At 36.8% G+C, this 24,235-nt stretch overlaps 1 protein-coding gene and 1 long non-coding RNA gene across 11 annotated transcripts in view; one reads left to right on the top strand and one right to left on the bottom strand.

Moving 5' to 3' along the window:
• Nucleotides 1-16,094, top strand: part of DIDO1 (death inducer-obliterator 1) — a 57,931-nt gene extending 41,837 nt beyond the window's left edge. For all 10 annotated transcript variants that reach the window (XM_074210437.1, XM_074210436.1, XM_074210434.1 and 7 more), the window contains 4 exons: nt 744-897; nt 1,926-2,015; nt 2,532-2,727; nt 10,664-16,094. In XM_074210437.1, coding sequence (XP_074066538.1) covers nt 744-897; nt 1,926-2,015; nt 2,532-2,727; nt 10,664-14,400 — 4,177 coding nt within the window. In that variant the 3' untranslated portion in view covers nt 14,401-16,094. The remainder of the gene's footprint in view (nt 1-743; nt 898-1,925; nt 2,016-2,531; nt 2,728-10,663) is intronic.
• LOC141504995 (uncharacterized) lies at nt 2,925-5,965 on the bottom strand. The gene is made up of 3 exons (XR_012473523.1): nt 5,034-5,965; nt 4,259-4,454; nt 2,925-3,074 (listed from the first exon to the last, which is right to left on the bottom strand). It is a non-coding gene; the product is annotated as an uncharacterized LOC141504995 (long non-coding RNA).
• Nucleotides 16,095-24,235: the final 8,141 nt, after the last annotated feature.

Genomic DNA, 24,235 nt, shown 5'->3' with positions numbered 1-24,235 from the left:
TCTAAACCATGTCTTAAGAGAAATTGTTGAAGAAACTTAACTTAGAAAATAGCACTGAGAAGGAAGATAATAGTTTTCAGATATTTGAAGCACTATTAGATGTTAAGATTAGATTGATTTTTGTGTAGCTTTTGAGGGCACAGATAGGACCAAAGATTGTGGAACTTCTAGAAGAGTACATTTCAATTCAATAAAAGAATAGTCTTGAAAAATTAGTACAGGTGGCGGCTAGGTGGCTCAGTGGATAGAGCACCGGCCTTGGAGTCAGGAGTACCTGAGTTCAAATCTGGCCTCAGACACTGAAGAATTACCTAGCTGTGTGGCCTTGGAAAAGCCACTTAACCCCATTGTCTTGCAAATAAAACAAAAAAAGAAATAAAAATTATACACTAAAATAGCTAGCCTTGAAAGTAAATGAGTGTCCTTTCAAGGAGAATATTTGATCAGATTTGAATGATACTTGTCAGGTTTTTTTTATAGATAGGATTACTAATTGTTGAAAAAAGTTGAGCTAGAAGACTTCATGCGCTTTAATTTAGATTCTCAGATTCTATGATTCTTTAAATTTTATTTTATTAGAATTTGGAACTGAAAAATAAGGATTATATTTAACAGAGTAAGACTGAAGAATATTCTTGTCTACATTGCAATATAAGCTAGGACCTAGGCTTTTGTTTTTAAATTATTTTTAAAATCAAATAAATAAGGAGAAGTATTAAGATGTTTATGGTTTTGTTTTGCAGTATTCCAGAGTCTCGATCCCCTCAAGAAGGAGATACTTCCCTCTTTCTGTCTCGTCTCAGCACCATTTGGAAAGGATTTATTAATATGCAAAGTGTGGCGAAGTTTGTTACTAAGGCATATCCTGTTTCTGGGTGTTTTGATTATCTCAGTGAGGTTAGAGAACAGAGTGTACACTTATTATTCTTGTTAACTTGTTTATATTTATAATATAAAAAACCCAAACGTCATTTTTAGCTGAATAAAATATAGCTTAAGGCTTAGGCAAGTTTTACTTCTTAAGAGCCATTATTTTATTGGCCTGGGTATTCCCTCAACAAGTACAGATGATAACCCCTCTATAGTCTAAAAAAGATTATTTCAGTTCCTGTGGTCACAATGGTCTTCTCTTTATGGTAACCTTTTGGTAATAAGCCTATACCTTTTAATTCTTCTGGTCATAGTTCTCTTATTGGTGTTATAGAACTTGTCCAACTGCATTCTCCTAGAATGCCCTTTGAGATCTCAGGGTCAGAAGCAGCTAGGTGGCACAGTGGCTAGAGCACTGGCCCTGGAGTCAGGAGTACCTGAGTTCAAATCCAGCCTCAAACACTTAATTACCTAACTGTGTGGCTTTGGGCAAGCCACTTAACTCCATTTGTCTTGCAAAAACCTAAACTTGAAAAAAAGATCTCAGGGTCACACTCACGTTACCTCAGAACATTTCAGTAAAGATCAAAATTTAGAGATGTGACTATTATGAGCAAGGAAGTAAAATGGGATAAAATATTTGACATTAAATATTATATCATATTTACTCCCATCTGTACACCATTATTAGGTACTGTTTATCTAATAGCAAGTTCATTTTATTCCTCTATGAAAAGGTATTTATGTTTAGATCCATTGTAAAAAATAAAAGTTTAAGTCAGTCTTCCCTTTTCCTTAGTATCAAGTAATGATAGTTACATGTAAAAATTAAAATACTATGGGGTGGCTAGGTGGCACAGCAGATAGAGCACCGGCCCTGGAGTCAGGAGTACCTGAGTCAAGCCTCAGACACTTAATAATTACTTAGCTGTGTGGCCTTGGGCAAGCCACTTAACCCCATTTGCCTAGCAAAAACCTAACAAAATAAAATACTGAATAATTTTTATACTTCTGTTTTAACTTTACTTAATTTTTCAAAACACTTTTCATTTAAGGACCTGCCAGATACAATTCACATTGGTGGAAGGATCTCACCCAAGACTGTTTGGGATTACGTTGGCAAACTCAAATCTTCTGTATCAAAGGTATTCACTTGAAATCCATTCTATGCAGCAGTAACCAAAAAAAAAATACTATTTGTTAAATATATTGCCCATTTATTACCTCTAATTTGGTTCCTATTTTGAGACCTCCCAAAACTTTCATGTATTTTTTCAAATCAGTCTTCTTAAAAAATGGCCTTATAAAGAAAACTGGTAGTTTGAGTTTGTTAAATGGCTTAACTATTTTCTGGGCATAGTGAAGACATTATCAACTCTAGTATGTTAGCAATGCATTAGACATTAGGTGTTTCTCCCCCTCTATTGGTGTGGAGGAAGGAATAAGGAGTAGGAATTCTCTGAGACTCATCTCTTAGGCAAGTTTTGTATTCCTACTTTTTGAAATGTAAAGATAACTATAAACCAAAATCTGTGAATTGGTGATTCCATTGTTTATACTACTTTTTAATTATAAAAAAAAATTGAACTAGATAATTCCTTTCCAATTTTCTAGAGTAGCACTGGGTCAATATTTTTTCCCTTGTACTTTTTACATTACAGGAACTGTGCTTGATTCGTTTTCATCCTGCAACAGAAGAAGAAGAAGTTGCCTATATTTCTCTATACTCCTATTTTAGCAGCCGTGGCCGTTTTGGGGTGGTAGCTAATAACAACAGGCACATCAAGGATCTCTACTTGATTCCACTGAGTGCTAAGGATCCCATTCCATCAAAACTCTTGCCCTTTGAGGGACCAGGTAAGCACAGAATTTCTGGGTGGTGAATAGGTACACTTAACAGCTCAAGAATTCCCCAAGTCATTTTTATAAGTTTATGAAGGTCAAATTAAAGTCCCTAAAATTACTTTTGAGAAAAAAGTCAATTGAGGACTTAATATCAAGTAACAGATAATCATTAAAACTAAACACAAAAGACTTAGTGTTCCACCAGTAGGCATATAGTTATCATTAGCTTAAATTAGCTAGGAAATTGATTAGAGAACACATTAAAAGAAAAAGCAAAACAATCTTACCTGCATACTTTATGTCATCAAGTAAGTGAAAAAAAAATCAAGCTTTTTCAAGCAGAGGAGCCAGTGGAGCTGCTGAAAAAGAAAGGTAATGTTTTATATTAGTTTATAGCTTGTTGCGTCAGACTCATTCTAAATAGAACTTCCTTTTTTTCTTGATGTATTTAACTCAGGAATGAGCAAACTCCACAGTCTTTTTCAAAACCCCTTGAGGTAAGTTCTTTGAAAGTTTGTATTTGCTAAAAATTCACTCCTGACAAAAAACATAGGAATATCCAAAACAGTTTACCAATCCCCTCAATTACATCTCAGTAGTTACTGCTGTAATAGTTTTTATTCTATTAAGACTAGTTGGAGTTTGCTCCTCCCTTACAAGAATGTGACCCTTGGGAGGATTATTTGTGAATTAATCTTTGAATGACTGTTATGAGGTTATCAGAAAGGGTATACATTAGTTCCCTGTACACAATTAAATTTTCTCAAGCACCAGATAATTAAAGAAACTAAAGTTAGGGAAGTGGCTAACTAAATAAAAGAATACTAAATCAGGATAATGAATGGTTTTACATAAGAGAATGCTCAGAGACTAAGGTTAGAAGGGACCTTTGAGATGATGAAAATCATTAAATAAATGGTTAAATCATCTGAAATACATGTTAAGTATTTTCAGATGTCTTTGTTTTTAGAAATGGACTACCTACAAATTTTTCTGAATTCTTAATTGTTGGTACCTAAAGTATATTACTACCATCCAAGTCAGCTTTACAACCCAACCTACCAGTGACCCTAAACAACTTTTCCAATCCCCTCTATTTTTTATGATTTCACATCCTCATTTTTTTTTGTAATTTTGTAAATATTTCCAAAAGACTGATAATGGATACCCTTACCATGCCCATTTGTATGGTGGTGGCAATAAAAATCTTATCTGATTTTGCACCGTACAAACTATTATTGGTAGTAGAACTGCATAAGAGAATTAGGATTGTATAATCTATTCAGTTTCCCTATTTTAGAATTCCATGATTACATTCTTCATGGAGACTTGATCAGAAATGCCAAGCACAGAAATTTGTATGCCCTCATTTATACTTGCTTGCTTAGTTGGAATTGTTTGGTGTTTTTTTTTCTTATTTGGGGAGCTATGTCCAAATGTGAGTTCCTTGTATGATTGTCCAGAGATAGTGTTTACATTATTTCTAAAGACTCACCCAAATGCTGTGGTTCTTTAAGTAAAATATATTTTAAAAACAAAATACCTGGCGACTTCATCTCTGCTAATATAAGGCGAAGAAATGCCATCTGACTGGTGAGTCGGAACCTGTGCTTCAGGTTCCCAGAGTCTGATTCTAATGAAGAATGCTGGCTTTCCTGCTAGCCCATAGAAAGGAAAATGCCTGCTTTCCAGTCCTGAAGTCTGAAGAACAAGAAGCTGAGGGCTCACTTACCAACCATCTGTGAAGAAATTCTGGTCAGTCAGTAGGATAGACAGCTTCATTTAGATAGAATACAGTTTTATTTGTAAATTTTTCTCTTCCCTTAGTCTAGATATAATTCAGGCATGCTCAGATTGTGAAGAAAGAAAATCTTTTGTATTTTTTTGGGGGGGTGAATCATATCTTTGAGAGAATGGGTTTTGGGTAAAGTTACTGAACTTCTTGTATTTCCCAAAATTTTACAGTTTTTTTTAACTAGGCATTGATTATAGAATCCCATATACATTATTACTCAAATTAATGATAAATGTGTCTACAAACATGAATGTTTTTTCTCCCAACATGCAGCAAGGAATTTGTATCTGTAATTACATATAAAGTAATGGGATCATTATAAGATACTGATAGAAAATTCTTAAATTTTTTTGTCTTTGGAGGTCATCTTCCCTGCCCTCAGTTTTTTGAGAGTGCTTTTAGCACTGTTGACCTTAAAAGCTGAAACTGGAGGTTTCTAAAATTGGGGTTGTGAAAAGTAGTTAAACTAATGGTCATACATTTAAAAACAATTAAGTTTACTAGTTTAGTAGCCTTTACTCACCATCCAGTTTTGAACTAAATTTGTGATTTTCACTTAGTAGTAGCTCCCAGTGAAGAAATTTCCTCCCTTCATATAGATTGTCAGCCATTCTGCAACTTGTAATCTTAAAGACATGCATGGGGCATTGTGAGATAAATTGATTTGTCCAGCCAGTATGTATCACAGTTTGGACATAAACCATTTTGCTGTTTCTTTAGCAGTATACACATAAGTTTTTATATATATTAACTTTTTATGCCTTTTATCCCAGTTCCAACTGTTTGCTAGACCCAGTATTTAACCATATCATATTTGTATTTAGCATTATATAGAGCTAATAATACTATTTGTTCTTCTGCTAATTTTGTTAAATGAGCCCCTTTATTACGAATATTATTGGTGAGTGATAGCTTGAAGAAGGGGTTTATGGGAAAATTACAGATACTTTTAAGAGTACTTAAACCTTTGGAATAAATTCTACTTTTTTTTTAAATCAAAGGCTAGTTTTAGTTCTTTAAAATGTTTCTATTCTGTAGAATTGTGTTTATGAGATATAGTCTTATCAGATAGCTTAAAAACTATATTCTCCAGAAATTTGTCCTTTATTTTTAAAATGTCACTCAAGTGAATTGAGAGTAAAATTTTCCTCGACACTTGCCCATCCTCATTTTTTCCAGCAATTCCCATGATCTCCATTTCAAACAAAAGCACTGTAGTCGACATAGGTTTCCTCTTCAGAAGAGTATACGCCAAGTAGTTATATAGTGAGCCAGAGAATATCATTAATTATTTTAGATCGCTCTTAATTGCTGCTTATTTCCATGCCTTTTTAAATGCACATGCAGCAACACCTTGATCATCCTAAAATGATGAAACTACTGCTTTTGGAAAATAAGCAAAACAGCTTGAAAATATAACTTGGTCAAGTATATTGTAAATTACATTTTAATAAATGAAACTCTTATATTTAAGCATTATTCTTTGAATGAGACACAAGTGCATTGATTCATTTCTACAATCTCAAGTGTTTCGTTTTAATATAATTTGACCTGATATTGAAAAGGACACACTAGTTTAACACAATATGGGAAATAATTGCATTGATACTTCTGAATGTACAATGATAATGAGGCACTATATAATGCCTTAGGTTTTCAATTCAGAATGTCAAAAGTTACAATTTTTTTCCATGTTTTGCCTCTGACTTGATGGTTGAGATGTGGTGAATGGGTGGATCCTTCATCTAAACCTACATCTAAATTAGTGGAGGTTTTTTTTTGTATTCACTCTTAATTGTGTTCTGACATTAGCAAAAAGGATCTTTGAGTGAAATTTTTTTTCAGGTAAGCAACTTTTTTCAGGTCTTATGTATATGTATTAATGTGTCTGCACAAAGATTGTAACCAGACTTTTCAAATAGCATTGAATGGAATTTATTGCTCTTTCTCCGTCTTCAAAATAAATAAAAATGTTTTATGGAAAGTGGTCACTGTCTCCTTAAATTTACATAAAGTAGGTCTTGGATAGCATATCACATATATCCATGGCCTTACTGTCCACAAAGGTTCTTGTCTCACACTCAGACTTTTTATTAGCAACAAAAATTACTTTTCATATTAGCACATCATAGTTCTCAAAGTATAAAAGAAAATAGATTGAGATTAAGCACACTAGGAAGCATATAGGCATTGGACTTCTCCAGCATTCTGGTGGACTGACATCTGAATGAAGACCACGATTCCTGTACTTTACCTGAACAGCACAATGGGTCACATTGATTCCTTACATATCTTGGGGTTTAAAAACTTGAAAAGGGGCTGGAGGGAAGGGAAGAAATGATTTCCACTGTCTATTTTGCCATTTACCTTTCCATGTCATATTTGATATTGCATATAATTTTCCTACACAAATTCTGTTCTAGCAGGTACAAATATTTTGTTTTGGTGGGGTTCAGAATCACATATCAAGTAGAGTAGTAGCCAATTACCCAGTGGTGGAAGACAACCAAGTTAAACTTTGGGAAGATGGGATGGGGAAAGAAAGAAAAACCCTTAATTTCAGGAGAGTCAGTTATAAACGTATAAGCAATTTTAATAGAATTAAATGGACTATCTTGTCCTTTTATTTAGAACCATCTTTAGAAACTGAATGGTCTTCCTTATCCTCTACCACTACAGCTTTCAATAAGAAAGATGCCTGTTGCTTTGCTGCATAGTTCTGGTGACTGCTGCTTAACCTTCACTTTTTTGTGGGGTTTTGTTTTTTTTGCCAAGGCAATGGGGTTAAGTGGCTTGCCCAAGACCACACAGCTACGTAATTATTGAGGGTCTGAGGCCAGATTTGAACTCAGGTACTCCTGACTCCAGGACCAGTGCTGTATCCACTGCGCCACCTATCCACCCCAATCTTCACTTTTAACTAATGAATGCAGTTCATCCATCCATACCTTTGAAATAACACCTGTGGTTCAGATTAAGCCTCCCTTAGATAGAATGTCCTCAATCTTCTTAATCTATAGAAATCTAATTTTTAAAATTTCTTATTGTCTTAACTAGAAATATCTTCAGTGCCAACCTAAATGAAACATCCATCAAGTCTTAAGTTGAAAGGGTTGATATACATGATACATGAGAGATGGCCCTCTTATTTTCAAGGGGTTTAAGTAGGTGGGAACTAAATGCTGCCCAGTCTCATTCCCAAAACCTCTTAAAATCTTTTGTCCCAAAATAAAGACTGTTAAGATTATGATGACAACTAGTTTGTGGGAGAGTCTTCCCACTCAGAAGCTTCATTTCACCTGCTTTTTGAATGATTAACTTCATAACAATCCTCAAAAGGGAGGTGGTAAGTAGAATTCCTCATTTCTATATGGAGAAAGTGAGTTTGGGAAACCATCACTCAACTGGGACTATACCAATTAAGGTTTTGACTCCTAATCCAAGGTTTTGGGTTCATTTTTAAAAGTTGATTAGAGTGTTAAACTTTCCACCCAATTTCTACAATCTTTAAAAATATGACACACTTAGTTCTCTGAATAATAATGCATAGAGTCAACAAATTGAAGGGGTGACTGGAAAAGGGCTACTAGAATTCAAAATTGCCTGACTAAAGCCAAAATGAAATTCTCAATTGTTTGCCATATCTTCAAGGCCAAATCAACAGTGATTAAGAAAATAATTTTGTCTGTCCCTTTGATCAATTTGAAAATTGTTTTTGTGTGTAGAACAAAAGACTTGCATTGTTAAGGGCATTTAATTGACTTAAAATTGTCCAGAACATAAGGGGAAAAATGTTCAATATGATTTCTTCCTATTGAAATATTTTAAGAGATCTTTGATTTCTAGAATTAAGTAGGTTGCAGCTTTTCAGAATTTTACATTTTAATAAGATTTATGTTAATAAGGGAAAAACTAGTAAATCCTGTTGAAACAAAACTATTGCAATAGACATAATTTGAGGCTTAAAAATATTCTAATAAGTGAAAACAATAAAAATTCATTTAAAAATTGTTTTAAGTTGAACACATTTAAATTGTATTTCAAGAGATAAATCAAGACTTTCAATTAAGATCACAGTCATTTAAATCTAGCATTAAGTAAATGAAAGCATGATCTAGAAATAAAAATAGTTAGCACCTAGGAAGTAATAAATATAGTATTATTGAGCCATTACAGTTTTTTTAAGATGAATATTCAAGCTAATTGGGAATGGATAGCATGGTTACAGTAAAATTTTTGATGTTTGACCAAATTCAGATTAAACAATTCTATTAGTAATAGTTGGGGTTATTATTACATCTAAAATAGTAGAGCTTTTAACTTGCTAGGTAAAGTCCCCCTATTTCTAAGTTTGGCATACTACTAAATTTTATTTTGTCCTAGTTACAGTCAGTGATTCATTTAGGCTTCAGTACACATACTTTGGACCTCTACCTGAATATTTTTCTAAAACTTAACCCTCTCATCCCACTCTAAATATTTGACAGCAAGATTTATCAGCTTTCAATGGGACAAAATTATTTTGTGGATACTGGATTTTCCTATAAGCCTTTTGGATATGGAAGTCTATAGAAAGCTTTCAACTTTCCCATAGCACATTTGAAGGACAGTTTGCTCTCTACCCATTGTTTACATATTAACTTTAGTCCCTTAGAAAGTGAGGAAATATAGTAGGCTAAACCATAAATTCCTCAGTATCAGATATTAAACATTTTTAAAATGTCAACTTTTGACAGTTACTAGTGTTAAAAAATAAAAGAAATTAAGGCAAGAAACACCGTGTTTACATACATGCATACATACACCTGGTAATTTTGCATAACACATTCACAGTTTTACCCAAAAGTAAATGTGAAATAAAGTATAATAAATGATGGGTTAGAGCCTGATTATCTAGTATACCACATATTTTTCCCTAACCCTTTTTTCTCTATATTTTAAAACTATTAAAATCTTCATCAAAGGGTAGGCGCATGAACATTTAAAAAGTGTGTCTATTATTGCACTGAGAAATTCTGTTGAAGAATCAAAGGAATAAAAATTGAAATGGTAAATCTTAGGTGTCCCTATAATATAGCATTTAGCCCCATAAAAAGGGCTTAATTAGTTCAGGGAAATAATTTGTTGGTTTAACTCTGATGAGGATGTTATAGATCTACTCCTGGCATGCCTTTTTGAAGGTTTCCCACCCCTATTTCCTATAATGGGAATTATTTGCCAATCTAGCCATATTTCCCTCCATAACAAACTAATTTGAGGGTTATTCAGATTTAGGGATCATTCAGTATCCATGGGAGAATGTTTCATATATCAGCATTACTAAAATCATTGATCTAAGTTTAACTCAAATTCACCTTGATTTCATTATTGCCATTTTTAGATAGCTAGCACAAAGTCTTAAGTTAATTTTTTATGAAATTATTAAATACAATCTGAAAAGCATCAAATTCAGAATGTTTTTTTGAAATAAAACATTAAATTCATGAAATCAATATTTTTATCTACATACTACAGCATGTTTAATATACATATTTATTAAATTGGCTTATCAGTGTACTTTTTTTAAAAAGTTTATATTATGTAAAGTGATTTGCAAATTTTAAAGTATTTTGTACATGGTGGCTATCATTTCTGTGCCCTGGTTTTGAAAAGAATTTAATACTCCAAATATATACTTCCAAGAAAGTTACTCTTATATATTGGAGAAAGCTTTTTGTCTTTGCTGATTGAGAAAGCATATGTCATTTTCTTTAAACTATAGATTATTTTTACTTTTTTTAGATATATTTTGGTATTGTGTTTTTAATATCTAGGGCGTGACAAAACACTAAGAAGACACTTTAGTAATGGAAATGGTCTGTTGTTGTTATGACTTTTATCCTAATGTGCATTGTTAATATTGAGGCTTGTGATGACTATTGGCTTATTTTAATGTGTCTTGTGTGCCAAAATTTTCCTGTGATTTACTTAAGTTCTACAAATATTAATCTAGGTTGGGTTTTTTGCCAATATTCAACTATCTTTATATTATAGAATTTCCCACATGCCCAATACTAGTTTCTTACTGGAAATTCTCCTAAAACACTCTATAATAAGATGTTTTTAAATAATTAAACTTTCCTGCATTCTAACATATATACTTTTCTCCCCTAGGTCTTGAGTCACCACGTCCAAATATAATACTGGGATTAGTAATCTGTCAAAAAGTAAAGCGACCTTCGAATGCTGGAGAGTTGGATAAGATGGAAGAAAAGCGAAGCAAACTTCAGGCACAGGAAGAAATTGAAGTGTCAATCTATCCCAAAGGAGTTACATCTCAATCTGAAAAGAAACAATCAAAGTATCAGATCTATTCTGTAGATACTAGTGTCAGTACCACACCACCTGGATCCCCACCACCACCGCCTCCACCGCCTCCACCGCCTCCACCACCTCCAGTCCCAGATCCACCAGCATCATCATCTGTGTTAAAAATACTGTCATCACTTAAAACAGGAACTACAAACACCACAACTCCATCAGTTTCATCCTCAACTATTACAACTTCAACTTCCTCCCCCAGTAATTCATCTAGTTCAAAAACAGCTTCACCCCTAGAACACATCTTGCAAACTCTTTTTGGAAAGAAAAAATCATTTGACTCTGCTGCTAAGGATGCTGAACTTACTTCAACTTTAAACCAAGAGTCTAAGATAATTGTAGATGAAGGAGTACCAGCAACTCCTTTGTTAGATCCAATTGTTCAGCAATTTGGGAAAATGTCAAAAGATAAAACTTTAGAAGAGGAAGAGGATGATAGACCATATGATCCTGAAGAAGAATATGATCCAGAGAAAGCTTTTGAAACTCAGATTACTGAAAGTGAAAAACGGTATGACCTTGAAAAACCTTCTGAAGTTTCAGAGAGAGAAGATGTGGCTTATGACCCAGAAGATGAAACTATTTTAGAAGAAGCTAAAGTTACTATTGATGATTTACCCAATAAAATGTGCACAGATAGTAAAAATTCCTCAGAGAGGACAGCTGAATATGTGACTGATATTTCTGCTTCCTCTTCCTTAGTAGAACAGCAAAAAATGCTTGAAGAACTAAATAAGCAAATAGAGGAGCAGAAGCGGCAACTAGAAGAACAAGAAGAAGCACTTAGACAACAAAGGGCTGCAGTTGGTGTTTCAATGGCTCATTTTTCAGTGTCAGATGCATTGATGTCACCACCTCCAAAATCATCTTTGACAAAGACTGAATTATTTCAACAAGAACAACAAGCTGCTGATAAGTCAGATTCATCTATATCAAGTCAGTTAACTCATGCAGGAAGCCAAAGTTCAGATCTAAGACAAAGTAGAGATCCACGACAGGCTAGGAGAATAGCTACAGAAAATAATGAAAGTGAAAATTTGCTAAAGCCACTATCCACTTCCTCACATAGTGGGACACCTATGAGAGAATCTCCTACAATTGTTAATATGGGTCAGTTGCCTACTTCACCACAAGAAGAAAAAGAATTAAATCCAGCTACTCAAATGGGATACAATAATGATAAGTGGATTCCAAGTGAAAAAGCTACTCTTACTGATCAGGATGGACAAAATGATAAGAATGAAAATTCAGAAAATACATCCAAACATCATTTAGAAAATACACATCCATCAGTTTCAGAAGTTTCATCTAAACCTTTACGAAAAGTACTCCTTCCAACCCCTCCCAATACATCTTTTCAACCAAACTTCCCAGTACAGAATGATGGGCAGACTTTTAATTCACCAACTGGAGCAAGCAGTCCTTTCTCAAATACAGTATTTACATCTCAGGAAAAACCTCTTAGTTCATCCCAATATGAAGATAGGAGAAATCTTCAATTTGCTGAAAAAAATGATCCCTCAGCTTCTCAGGATGAAGGAGAAAGAGGTTCACAAACCAAACATGATGACAATAGAGGAGTTCTTTCATTTCCTTTATCTGGGCAAAAAGGAGGCCCACCTCAACCACAGTTTCAGGGACAAAATGAGCCTACTTCAAGGAATTATGGAACAGCTTCAGGACCTCATGGACCCAACTTTCCAGGACCAAGGGGACCAACACCTCAGTTTTCAGAAGAAAATAATTCTAGTGCTGAAGGACAAAGAGGGCCTTCATCTACCAGGTTTGGGGGACAGAAGACTCCTATTCCTTCATTATTCTCTGGACAACATGGACCACCACCTTTTGGTGACAACAGAGGTCCTTCACCTTCATACCTTGGTGGACCAAGAGGAGTGGCACCATCCCAATTTGAAGATCGTAGGGATCCCCATGGAGAAAAAAGGGAATTCCAAGAGTCCCAGTATAGTGAAATGACTAACCCTCCTTCACAGTTTGAAGGGCCAGAGCAATCCCAGTTTATGGGAAATAGAGGCCCAGCACCTTTCCCATTTGGAGGGCAAAGAAGACCTCTACTTTCTCAATTTAAGGGACCCCGAGGAGGCCCTCCTCCTACTCAGTTTGGAGGTCAAAGGGGACCACCACCTGGCCATTTTGTGGGGCCAAGAGGTCCCCATCCCAACCAGTTCGAAGGACCCCGGGGGCCCCATCCCAACCAGTTTGAAGGGCCCCGGGGGCCCCATCCCAACCAGTTTGAAGGGCCCCGGGGGCCCCATCCCAACCAGTTTGAAGGGCCCCGAGGGCCCCATCCCAACCAGTTTGAAGGACCCCGGGGGCCCCATCCCAACCAGTTTGAAGGACCCCGGGGGCCCCATCCCAACCAGTTTGAAGGACCCCGGGGTCCCCATCCCAACCAGTTTGAAGGTCCCCGGGGCCCTCATCCCAACCAATTTGAAGGTCCCCGGGGCCCCCATCCCAATCAGTTTGAAGGACCCCGGGGTCCCCATCCCAATCAATTTGAAGGTCCTAGAGGCCCAGCACCAAACTTCATGCCAGGACCAAGGGTTATTCAACCACAGCAGTTTGAAGAACAAAGAGTAAATTCACCACCAAGATTTGCAAACCAGAGGGGTCCCACACCCCTTCAGTTTGGGCCAAGGGGATCTGCTCCATTTTCAGAGAAAAATGAACAACCCCCTTCAAGATTTCACTTTCAAGGACAATCTCCACAGGGTATGAAACCTGCTCCTAGACCACTACTAGAACTTCCAAGCCATCCACCTCAACACAGGAAGGAGAGATGGGAAGAAGCTGGTCCATCTGCTTCTCTACCAACAAATGTATCTGGACAAGCTCCAGAATCAGATTCACAGTGGCCATCATCTGATTTCCGAGATGGCAAAAGTCATGAATATAGAAATCAGACTTTTGAAGGAGGAAGACAGCGAGAAAGATTTGAAGGAAGCACTAAAGAAAAGTCATCAGATGAACCTGAAACCCAGCTCTCAGAAAATAGACAAGGTAGAGGTTTTGAAGATAGAAGAAGGGACAGAGATCATGGGAAACCTTGGGAAAGAGAGCGTGGCCGAAATTGGAGTAGAGACAGGGAGAGAGATTGGGACAGAAACAGAGACTGGGAAAGACATAGAGAAAAAGACTCTAATCGAGACTGGGACAAAAATAAAGATAGGAATACAAATAGGGATAAAGATAGGGAATCAGAACGCAACAAGGAATGGGACAGAAATAGAGACAGAAGCAGAAATAGAGATCGGGACCGTGAAAGGGACAGAGACAGGAGACGGGATCGAGACAGATCCAGAAGCAGAGACAGGGACCGAGATCGAACAAGAGAAAGGGACAGAGAACGAGACAGGGACCGAGAAAAAGACAGAGAACGAGATAGAGGAAAAGATCGGAAAGACAGAAGTAAAAGTAAAGAAAGTAGTAGGGATTCAAAGCCAGAAGAACAGAAAGAAGCTCAAAAACCAACTGAAACAGAAGGTTCATCAACTTCTACTCCAACATAAATGTTTGAGAGTAATTTTACACCCCATGCTTATGACTTACGTGTGTGTGTGAATATATATATATGTACATATATATATATATATATGCGGGGGAAAAAAGACTTTACATGGGGTTTGGTTGTATATACTCAACGTTGCAAAAAATCCCTTTTAAAGCCAGCCTTACAAAATGTATTCAAGGAAAATAGTTTTTTGAAACTGCTATGAAATTAGATGGAGTGGAACCATCCTGGACTTCAACTTACTGTAATTTTGTGTACAATATGTTTTCTTACAAAATTTCACATATTTACAATTCTGAAATGATTTTTTTACTTAATTCTTAAAATTTCCATTTAAAATTATTACAGAAATGGGAAAAAGTCTATAAAAAGCATATTGCTTTTTTCAGATTAAAAGTTATGTTTTCCAATAACTTGATTGTATTGTAAACTTTTAAGGGAATTTCATTGGACCTTAGGAGCCATATCTTTACTTACATCTCACATTTAGTATTTCTGCATTAAAAAACTTTTTTTTACAGGTTTCTTAGTATGTGCTTTACAAGAGGGTTATGTATTTCTGTCCTGTACTGATTTTCCTATAGGTGGATTGCATGTATTTATGAAGTGATTGTGAAAGAACACAGTATTAGTAATTTGTAATTAATGGAGTGTAAAGAAATATAAGGCTTCTATCAGTGACTATCTTTTTTGATGTTAAAGATAGTTTTCAACCAGGAAACAACAAAAAAGAAAAATTTCCCGTTTCTCTATGCTGCCTTATAAAAATACTGTTTGAAAAATCTTTGATAAAAGTAACATCCATGTGTCCAGGTATAATCTGTTAAGCTTTTAAATGTCAGTTCATTGGGAAATGTTTAAATTCTACAAACACAAGCAAAATGTGAGAAATAAACAAATTAAGGATATTTTTAAGCTGTTTCTTTGGTTTGAATAATCAGGAACATTTTGTTTGTATTTAGTGCTATTTAAGCAGTTCTTCAGTAGTTTCTAGGCAAAATGTGCGTAGTTTAGAACTACTGATATTTGTCAGTCTGTAATACTGATGGTGTATTTAAAAGTTTACCACTGAAAATAGAAAAATATTTGCATAAAGTTGATGAAAGTAAAAGATATAAGTTGAAGTACTACAAACTTTGGAAAGCTTTTCACTGTGAAAATACAGTATACTGCTTCTTTTCATCTATTTTTCAAGTACTGAAGTGTGAAATAGAGAAAACCTTGTTAATTTATTTGACTGTACAAATACACTTTGATAATTTTTTATATTTTCATAAACTACTTTTGCAAATATAAATTAGAAAATATTATCATTTGCTTCTTGGAGTCTATTACTCCACTTATACATCACTACGGATTTTACAATTTATATAGGCACAAATTTTTAAGTTCTGAAGCCATCAGCAACTTAGTAATTTGGATGATTTATATTATAAACCAAGAGTTAGAATGTTAAATTACATATAGGTGTAAAACTGAAACATCTAATACGATGTAAGTTTTTTTAAAAAAACTAAAATGTTTCTAATTTAAATATACAAATGTAAAAAAAATCAAGTGTGTTTGTTTAGGTTTACTTGATAGAAATTCTGTAAATTGTATTTTATATTGCAAAGTATATCACTGTACATTAAAACATGAAACTTCATAGGTTTTTGTTACTGTAAGTAGAATAAACATCTACAAAATGTTCATGAATCTGTTATCATTACCTAATCCCTACCACTTTTTCTATGAAATGTAGAATGTAGTCATTGCATCTTATTTCCTACACACCTTCATAAATTTAAACTTTTACTAGTGCCAGAATAAAATAACTTTAATAATTGGATTTCAGTACATGAAATCCATTTATACAAAAAAAAATTTCAGCTACAATTCAACTAATTAGAATTCTCACTCCTTTAAAATTTAGTCCTTTGTTTTATGGACTAAATAAAGGACAAATAAAGGAGGGAGGATTAACTGGCCTCATCAAGCTACATGATTAAAAGAAAATGACAATCTAACTTGGAAACAAAATGGAATTGTGAAAAGAACACTTATTTTGGAATCAGAGAACTTATCTGTGCTTGTCACTTAGCCCTCCTGGGCCTCACTTTGTACATCTATATTAGTGGGTTCCTATCTCTAGAGCTAGGATAAGGTTTTGGTTTCCTACACCTGTGTTTCTCAGCTCTAGAAACCTTAAAATCAAAAGTTTAATTAGGTTCAACATAATAAACTTTGATAGATAAGTGGACTGGTAGAATCCAATAAGACTTTAGAGGAATAACATGCCCCAATTTTTGCTTAGTTCATAAGTTAAATCTGAAGCTGGTAGGAATTTCAGGTCATCTAGCCAAACTTGATTTGATAGTAAAGCATTTCTATAGGATGTGAAAAGTAGGTAGTAATAAAAGCTAGCAACAGTTTATTCTGCAAAGCACTTTATGAAAGTAAGTTATAAATTTTTATTTTTACATTTTTTTTACCCCATTTACATGCAAAAGATTCAACATTTCCAAAATCTTGAGTTCCAAATTCTCTCCCACCCCACTTGCCCCATTGAGCGGCTTAGGTTAAAAATGTGTAACCATGAAACACATTACAATAGTCATTATAAAAGTAAACAGTTCCCCCCACCAAAGAAAAAGAAGCCTTAAGCAAAAGTGGGGGAAAAAGACATGGACCTCAGTCTGTATTCAGACACATCAGCTCTTAGGGGTGGATAACGTTCTCTTAAGTCCACCAATGAAATTGCTTCAATATTTTTTTCCCCCACAGTTGCTATTGCTAGCTGTATTTCTCTCCCACCCCCATTTATCTTTTCTTTCCTTTTACCCTGTTCCTCCTCAGAAGTGTTGCATCTGACTACCCTCTCCCATGATCTTCCCTCTATCACCTGCACCCCTTTCTCCAGTCCCTTATGAAAATAATTTTTGATCCTCACAACCACCCTAGGTTCTATCTCCATTTTACAGATGAGAAAATAGGTGATGACTTCTCATGCTGGCAATTGGTAAAGGAGGTTGTCCTAATTGCAGTTCCAACTTAGCCTAAATTTTAGTGGAGGAAGCAAAAAAAAAAATCAAATGTATTATACCTCTTATCAAGGAAAATCTCACTCTGAAACCCAGCTGAGAACAAAAGGTCTTTAAAAAATATAACAATTTAGAAATGTCAATCTATGCAGATCAAATAACCTATTTTGGTTAAGCTCTTGCGTATTTCAAATTTATTAAGATCCTTAGCAATTTGGAAGATTAAGCAAGTATGACATGACAAGGATTCTGGGTAATTGTGATTTGACAGGACTATGATTTTGATGGTATATGAAATTGAGATCTCAGTACCAGTCTGCACCTTCTGCAATTTAAAGTTTTAAATTCCTAGTCCATAGTCATAGCCAGTATATATCTGGTAGGATTTCAATCCAGCTTGATCTTTTGAGAGTTTTAAATTTTTTTGTCTCAACTCATTTGTCACCTTAAGACACTAAAGAAGATTCCCCCCCCCAAAAAAAAGCCTTGCTTGTGTGGGTTGTATTTATTAATACTGTATTAGAAATAAATATCATAGTATTATGAAAATAGTTCTCACCTCTAGGACCCTCTGCAAAGGCCTTGGGAAAAGTGGTTTTTGGATCAGACTTTGAAAACCCCCGCTTGCTTACTTCATATATACATGTGGGCATATTTTCACATCCATACAGTAAAAAGGCTTTACAAAGGAAACTAGCCTAGAATTCGGCTGGGAACCACGAGAGGAGAGGGAGAATTAGTAGTGACTGAAGTGGCTCATTGCTGAGCTCATCAGTCTCCCAAGCTCATCTCCAATTCCTTGTATACTCAGTCACCTATCCAGTTTTGTAGTCTTAAAGTTTCTACTTTCCAAACATCTCACATTTCTCACTCCTTTTCTCCATTCTGGCCTTTTATCACCTCGCGTATTCTTGAAATGAAGATCATGTCCAAAACAATCACCTTAATTGATACCCTTCTCTTGGTGTGGAGATGTGTAACATGTTTCATGATTCCTCTGGAACTGAGGTTGGTGGTTGCATTGATCAGTTAGCCTTTCAAAGTCATTTGTCAGGGTAGCTAGTTGGCACAGTGGATAGAGGAGTCCTGCAAACTCCAGCTCAGATAATTACCTAGCTGTGTGACCTTGGACAAGTCAATTAACCCTATTGCCTTGCAAAAACAAAAAAAAGTCATTTGTCATTATGAAGTTGGTATTGTATAAATTATTGTACTTGTTTAGATTTGCTACAAGTCCTCCAAAGTTTCTTAGAAAATGCCCCTTTTATGTCTTTATTTTTAAATTTTTATTTTAAGGCAATGGGGTTTTTGTGACTTGTCCAAGGTCACACAGCTAGGTAATTATTGTCTGAGGTCAAATTTGAACTCAGGTTCTCTTGACTCCAGGGCCAGTGCTCTATCCACTGTGCCACCTAGCGCCCCTATAGCACGATAGAATCCCATTACCTTCATATAACAGTCTATTCAGTTATTCCTCCAATAGAAAGGTACCACAGTTGGCTTCTAGTTATTTACTACCCTCCTCTCTACCCTCCCCCCCACAAAAGCTATTATGGTTGGTTGTGGTCCTTCATTTTCAAAGAGGACTAAAATGATATCACTTTGTTACAGTCAAGTTTCACTGTGTGCAACTGATTGATCAGACCAGTATGAGTTCAGAATGCTCTAACACAGGTTGGGCACAAATAATTCATATGAACATATGGATTAAATTCTCTAAATTTTGCATCTTGAGATTCGTTTGAGTTACTTCTCTTTTGCTAATAAAATGCCAGTACAACATGCTAGATGGTCTTTTGCCAGTACTTCTCATGTCACCCAATCAATTCCAGAGTTCTTTAGAGATCTTTAAAGTGACCTTGTATTGCTTCTTCTGATCATCATGTAAAAAGCCTGCCTTATGTGAGTTCTTTCATAAAATAGTCTTTTAGGCAAATGTATCTTTGGCATTCCAGCATGTAGCAAGCACATTGGATTGTGCCCTCTGCTGTACAATGTGAATACTTGGCAGTTTCGTTCAAGAAAAGACTTCCTTATCCAGTATCTTATCCTGCCAGATGATATTCAGAATCTAAGACAATTCAGATGGAAGTGATTGTTTCCTGGCATGGCGCTGGTATACTGTCCAAATTTTACTGGCATAGTGAGGTCAGCACAATGGTTCTAATACCTCTTCTTACATTTATCTTCAGATTTTCCTCCCAAATACTGAGCTAACTCTGGCAATGCATCCATTAACTTATCAGTGTGTGTGTGTATACATATATCCATGAAAAAAGTATTTCCTCAAAGTAAATGAACATAATATTCAAACCTTCTCCATTTTGCTACAATCAATGGTTTCACATATAATTTTGCATGTGGAATCTTTTTTTTTCCTTCTATTTGGGGAACAGATCTGGTAGTTGTATCACTAAAGGCTAAAAACAGTTTTCCAAATTGCTTTTTAGCAATTTAGAAATTGCTAATTATTGTAGATATTTAGATATTAATCTTAATTTTAGAAATTGTAGATTATACCTATTTGGTCAACTTTGCCAATTTGATGAGTGTGATATGGAACTTCACAGTTGCTTTGATTTACATTTCTCTATTCGTGATTTGGGGCATTTTTCATATGATTAATAGCTTGGATTTCTTCCTCTGAAAACTACTCATATCCTTCAGCTCTTGTATAGTCCATTCTTGTATAGAATTGTATTGCAATTCTAAATGATCTTCCTCCTTTATGTCTCCACTCCAAACCATCTTCCATTCAGCTGCCAAAGGTGATTTTCCAGAAGTACAAGAGTGACCATTTCATATTCCCCTCCCCCAACTCTCCAATAAACTGACCATTCCTTCTAGTTTCAAACATCAAATTTCTGTTTGGCATTTAAAGCCCCTCAGAACCTGATCACTCCTTGTCCTGTACTCTACAATCCAGTTGCACTGGTCTCCTTGTTTTTCTTCATGACCCTCCACCTTCCAACTCTACCTTTTTTGAGATTTCCACCACACCTGGAATACTCTCCCTCTTCACTTTAGCTTCCTCCCACTCTCTTTACATACATACATACACACACACACACACACACATATATGTAGAAAGAGAAAATGTATCATATTTCCATATTTTGTTTTTTCCTCCCACTAAAATATAAGTTCCTTAAGGGTAGGGATAGTGCTTTGGTCTTTCTTTGTATTCCCAATCTGTAATAGCACCTGGAAGTAGTAATACATGCTTGTTGACTAACATCTGGAGAATTCACCATTAAAGTTACACTAAGGAGAGTCGAGAACCATGAAAGCTAGGCAGATGCCTTACTTGGTATCACTTAGGAATTGTATGATGAAAGTCAGCAGGAGATACTGAAGGTTGGAGTTGAAACCTGAAGCAGAAGAGGAGCTAAATGCAAGAATTTTATAAGGATATCACCCAAATAGGAGTATATAAAAGCATGTATGTATGCATAAAACAGCAGAGTTCATTTTTAAAGGAATAGCAATCCCTTTCCCAATTTTACTTCTACCTATGGATAACTAGAACTTAGGAAAAATATCTTTTCCCTTTTTATCTGTGCCTTTTAAGTCCCAGTTGTGAGGTGGCAAGGAAGGCACCACTAGCAGATCAGAGTGTGAAGTTTAGGCAGTTCTGCTTTTGTCATTTCTAAAACTTCTCACAGAATATCATAGCAACTATCAAATTTACATTGTTTTTTAATAGTGTCACAAAATTGATTTGATGCTTAACAGTGCTTAAAAATCACAGTCCCTGGCACAATGCTTTAAAATTCTTGACTCAACTATACATGTTAGACATTTCAGTTTCAATAAATTTAGCATTAGAAAATATTTAAATCAGGGTTTCCCCTCCACTTTTGTTAATTTGTTTTTCCGGGATGTATTCAAATTGTATTGAGCTCCATATTATTTACCAAAAAAATTACAATGAAGTATATTTTAGAGTTGATTCCACTTAGATTGATCATTTTACTGTTATTCTTCAGGGACAATGTATTTTTCAATTTTCTCATTTATAGATGGCATTGTGTCAAGACCCATGACAATAATCTTGTAAATCCACAAACATATGATCATAGATCTACAGCTAGAAGGGACTTCAGAGACTTACATTTGAGGAAACTGAGGCCTATTAAGGTAAAATAACTTAGCTAAATTTGCATAAGTAACAAGTGCAGGGACAAAATCTGAAGCTGGATCTTCTGTCAATCCAGTAAACTTTCCACTATACCTCAACTTCCTAGTAAGAAACACTATACAAAGAATACTAATCTAGATTATAGCATTCAGGCAATTGGATAACCACTTAAAAACATATATATATATATATATATATATATATATGTATATGGGTGTGTATGTGTCTTGAACAGACATAATATATGGTCAATGAGCTAAATCCAGAACTGAACAGGAGAAAAAGCTGCATAATACTTTCAATGATCCCAAGTTCCTCCCTCATCTTTTTAACATATTAATGTTGATGTACAACTATGCAACCTTCATGTTCCATCACTGAAGAATTAGAATTGATGGTCATCTTTTAGGGCGCATTACTGAGCAGAAGCAACATTAAACATTATTAGTTATGAAAAAAATTGTACTGGTCATATGGCATGAAGGAAAAAAATTGGGAGAGGACATAGACTCTTTTGGTAGCTGCATAAAAGGGTCCCTGTATATTTTGTAGAGGCTTTATGGCAGGACATGAAGAGATGAGCAAAATGAAAGAAGGTGGATGGGTTATAATCTGCAACAGTGAAGAGTACGTACATCTAGATTAAACGAAATTAACTAGCCATAGAACAAAGTTTTTGAACATTATTAATAAACCATAGATTTAGGAATGGAATGATCTTAGAGGTCATCTAGTTCAAGTCCTTATTTTACTTATAAGAAAACCAAGGCCCTGGGAGGTGTAGTGATTTGCCTAAGGTCACATGGATAGTAAATAACAGAGTTGAGATTCAAACCAGACCCTCTGATTCCAAAACCAGAGCTCTCTCCAATATACCGCACTGAATTTTCTTTTGCTGTCATTACTTCCCCCACTATCTGAAATCACCCCTTCCTCCCATATATTTGTACATAATTAAAGAGGTAGGGGCAAAACTAAGAAACCTAGAAAAACGTGTAGATGTCTTTGTACATTTGTATCATTTTTTGCTTTCTTTTAAGCTTTGATAGACAGTTATACAAGTTTGTAATCATGCTTCCTTGTGCTTGAAAATTCAAAAACATCTCTATATAAAATATCATAATACGGTGGTCAAATGGTAATGAGCTGCTTATAAAGTTTAAAACTATTTCATGGAATCCAGGAACAAAGTACCATTATTAATTTGTTATCCTTAGACTGGAATACGATGCCATTTTAAAAACCTTGTACGGATGGGTACCAGCCCAAAACTGATATTTTAATCTCCTGAAAAGAGAATGAAGTCAGTCAATAAATATTCATTAAGCACCTACTATTCGGGCAGGCAAGGTGTTAAGCTACACACACACACACACACACACACACACACACACACACACACACAAACAAAACACTGCCCTCAAGAAGTTCACAATCTAATGGAGGAGACAACATGCAAACAACTATGTATACTTAAGGTACACAGTTATAGGAAAGTATCAACAGAGAGAAGCCATCAAAATTAAAATCGTTCTGGAGAGGCCTCCTGTGGAAGTCAGAGAAGAGGAAATCGGGGGATAGATGAAAATCTGATCCAAAAGGGGTGCATTTTTTAGACAAAGAGTAGAAAGGGACGTTTTAGAAAGGAAAGCAGCAGGTTAAAGCCTTTAAAACAACCGACCCCCCAGGCCTGACTGGCCCACCAAGGCTCCGTTTCGCGTGCTGCGTGCCAAGGCGCGTGCACGCCGAAGCTTCTCCCCCAGATGCCAGCTCCTTTCCCCGGGGGCTCGGGTCTGAGAACGCGGCTCGGCGGCTCCAGGAAGCGAGGACGGAGCCACAGTTTCCCGCTGGGCACGGGGGACATGAGGGGCTTCGGAGGGGCGGAGGAAGGCGCTGGGTTTCCCCAGGCTTGAAGCTGCGAGGTGGGCGCCCTCAGCGTTACCATGGCGACCCTGCGCAGTGCGGGCTGGAGTGACGCTGCTGTCGCGGGCGATTTGCAATGTGGGGGTTGGCTGAAGCTTTTTTTTTTTCTTGCAAAATGGGCAGAAATCACGGCTAGCAGAGGCCGGCGTTCCCGCGCGGCCCTCCCGCAAACCACCCGCCGGCCCCCGTTCTCGGCGTCTGAGCCACGGGGAGGCAGGGCCCCCGCAGCCGCCGCAGGCTCCGTGGTTCGGCCGCCCGGCGCGGCGTGGCGCGGCGTGACGCGCAGGGACACGTTCCAGACGTCCGGCCGCCTCGCACCACGCGCGGAAGCGTTTTCCCGTCCGGGGCTCGTTTGCATCCACGCTCGGCAGCCGCGGCCTGCGGGCGCGCGCCCCCTCCCCCGTCTCCCTTGGCAACCCCGCCCCGTAGGCACGCCCCCGCCCCCTCCCGCTGCGCCCAGGCACGGCCCCCCCCCGAAGCCGGGCCAGCACCTTCCCCCCTTCTCCCCGGCCCCAAGCCCGGGCCTTCTCCCAATCTCTGCGGTCACAAACACCCGTCCCCTCCCCCTGCCCCTTTGGGTCCCCGGAAACGCTCGTGGCCGCGGGCTGGTGGATCGGGCGGTTGGTCAGTCCGGGGGGGGGGGGGGGGGGCGGGGAGATGGAAGAAACCCGGCCGGCCCCGCCCCTCGGGCCAGTGGGGCGGCGGGTAACGGGGGGCGGGCGCCGCCGGCGTCCAGGGGCAGGGGT

Source organism: Macrotis lagotis, chromosome 1 (genome assembly GCF_037893015.1).
Source record: "Macrotis lagotis isolate mMagLag1 chromosome 1, bilby.v1.9.chrom.fasta, whole genome shotgun sequence".
Taxonomy (NCBI): Eukaryota; Metazoa; Chordata; class Mammalia; order Peramelemorphia; family Peramelidae; genus Macrotis; species Macrotis lagotis.
The sequence above is the reverse complement of the archived record's forward strand: the minus strand, read 5'-3'. Positions and strand labels throughout refer to the sequence as shown.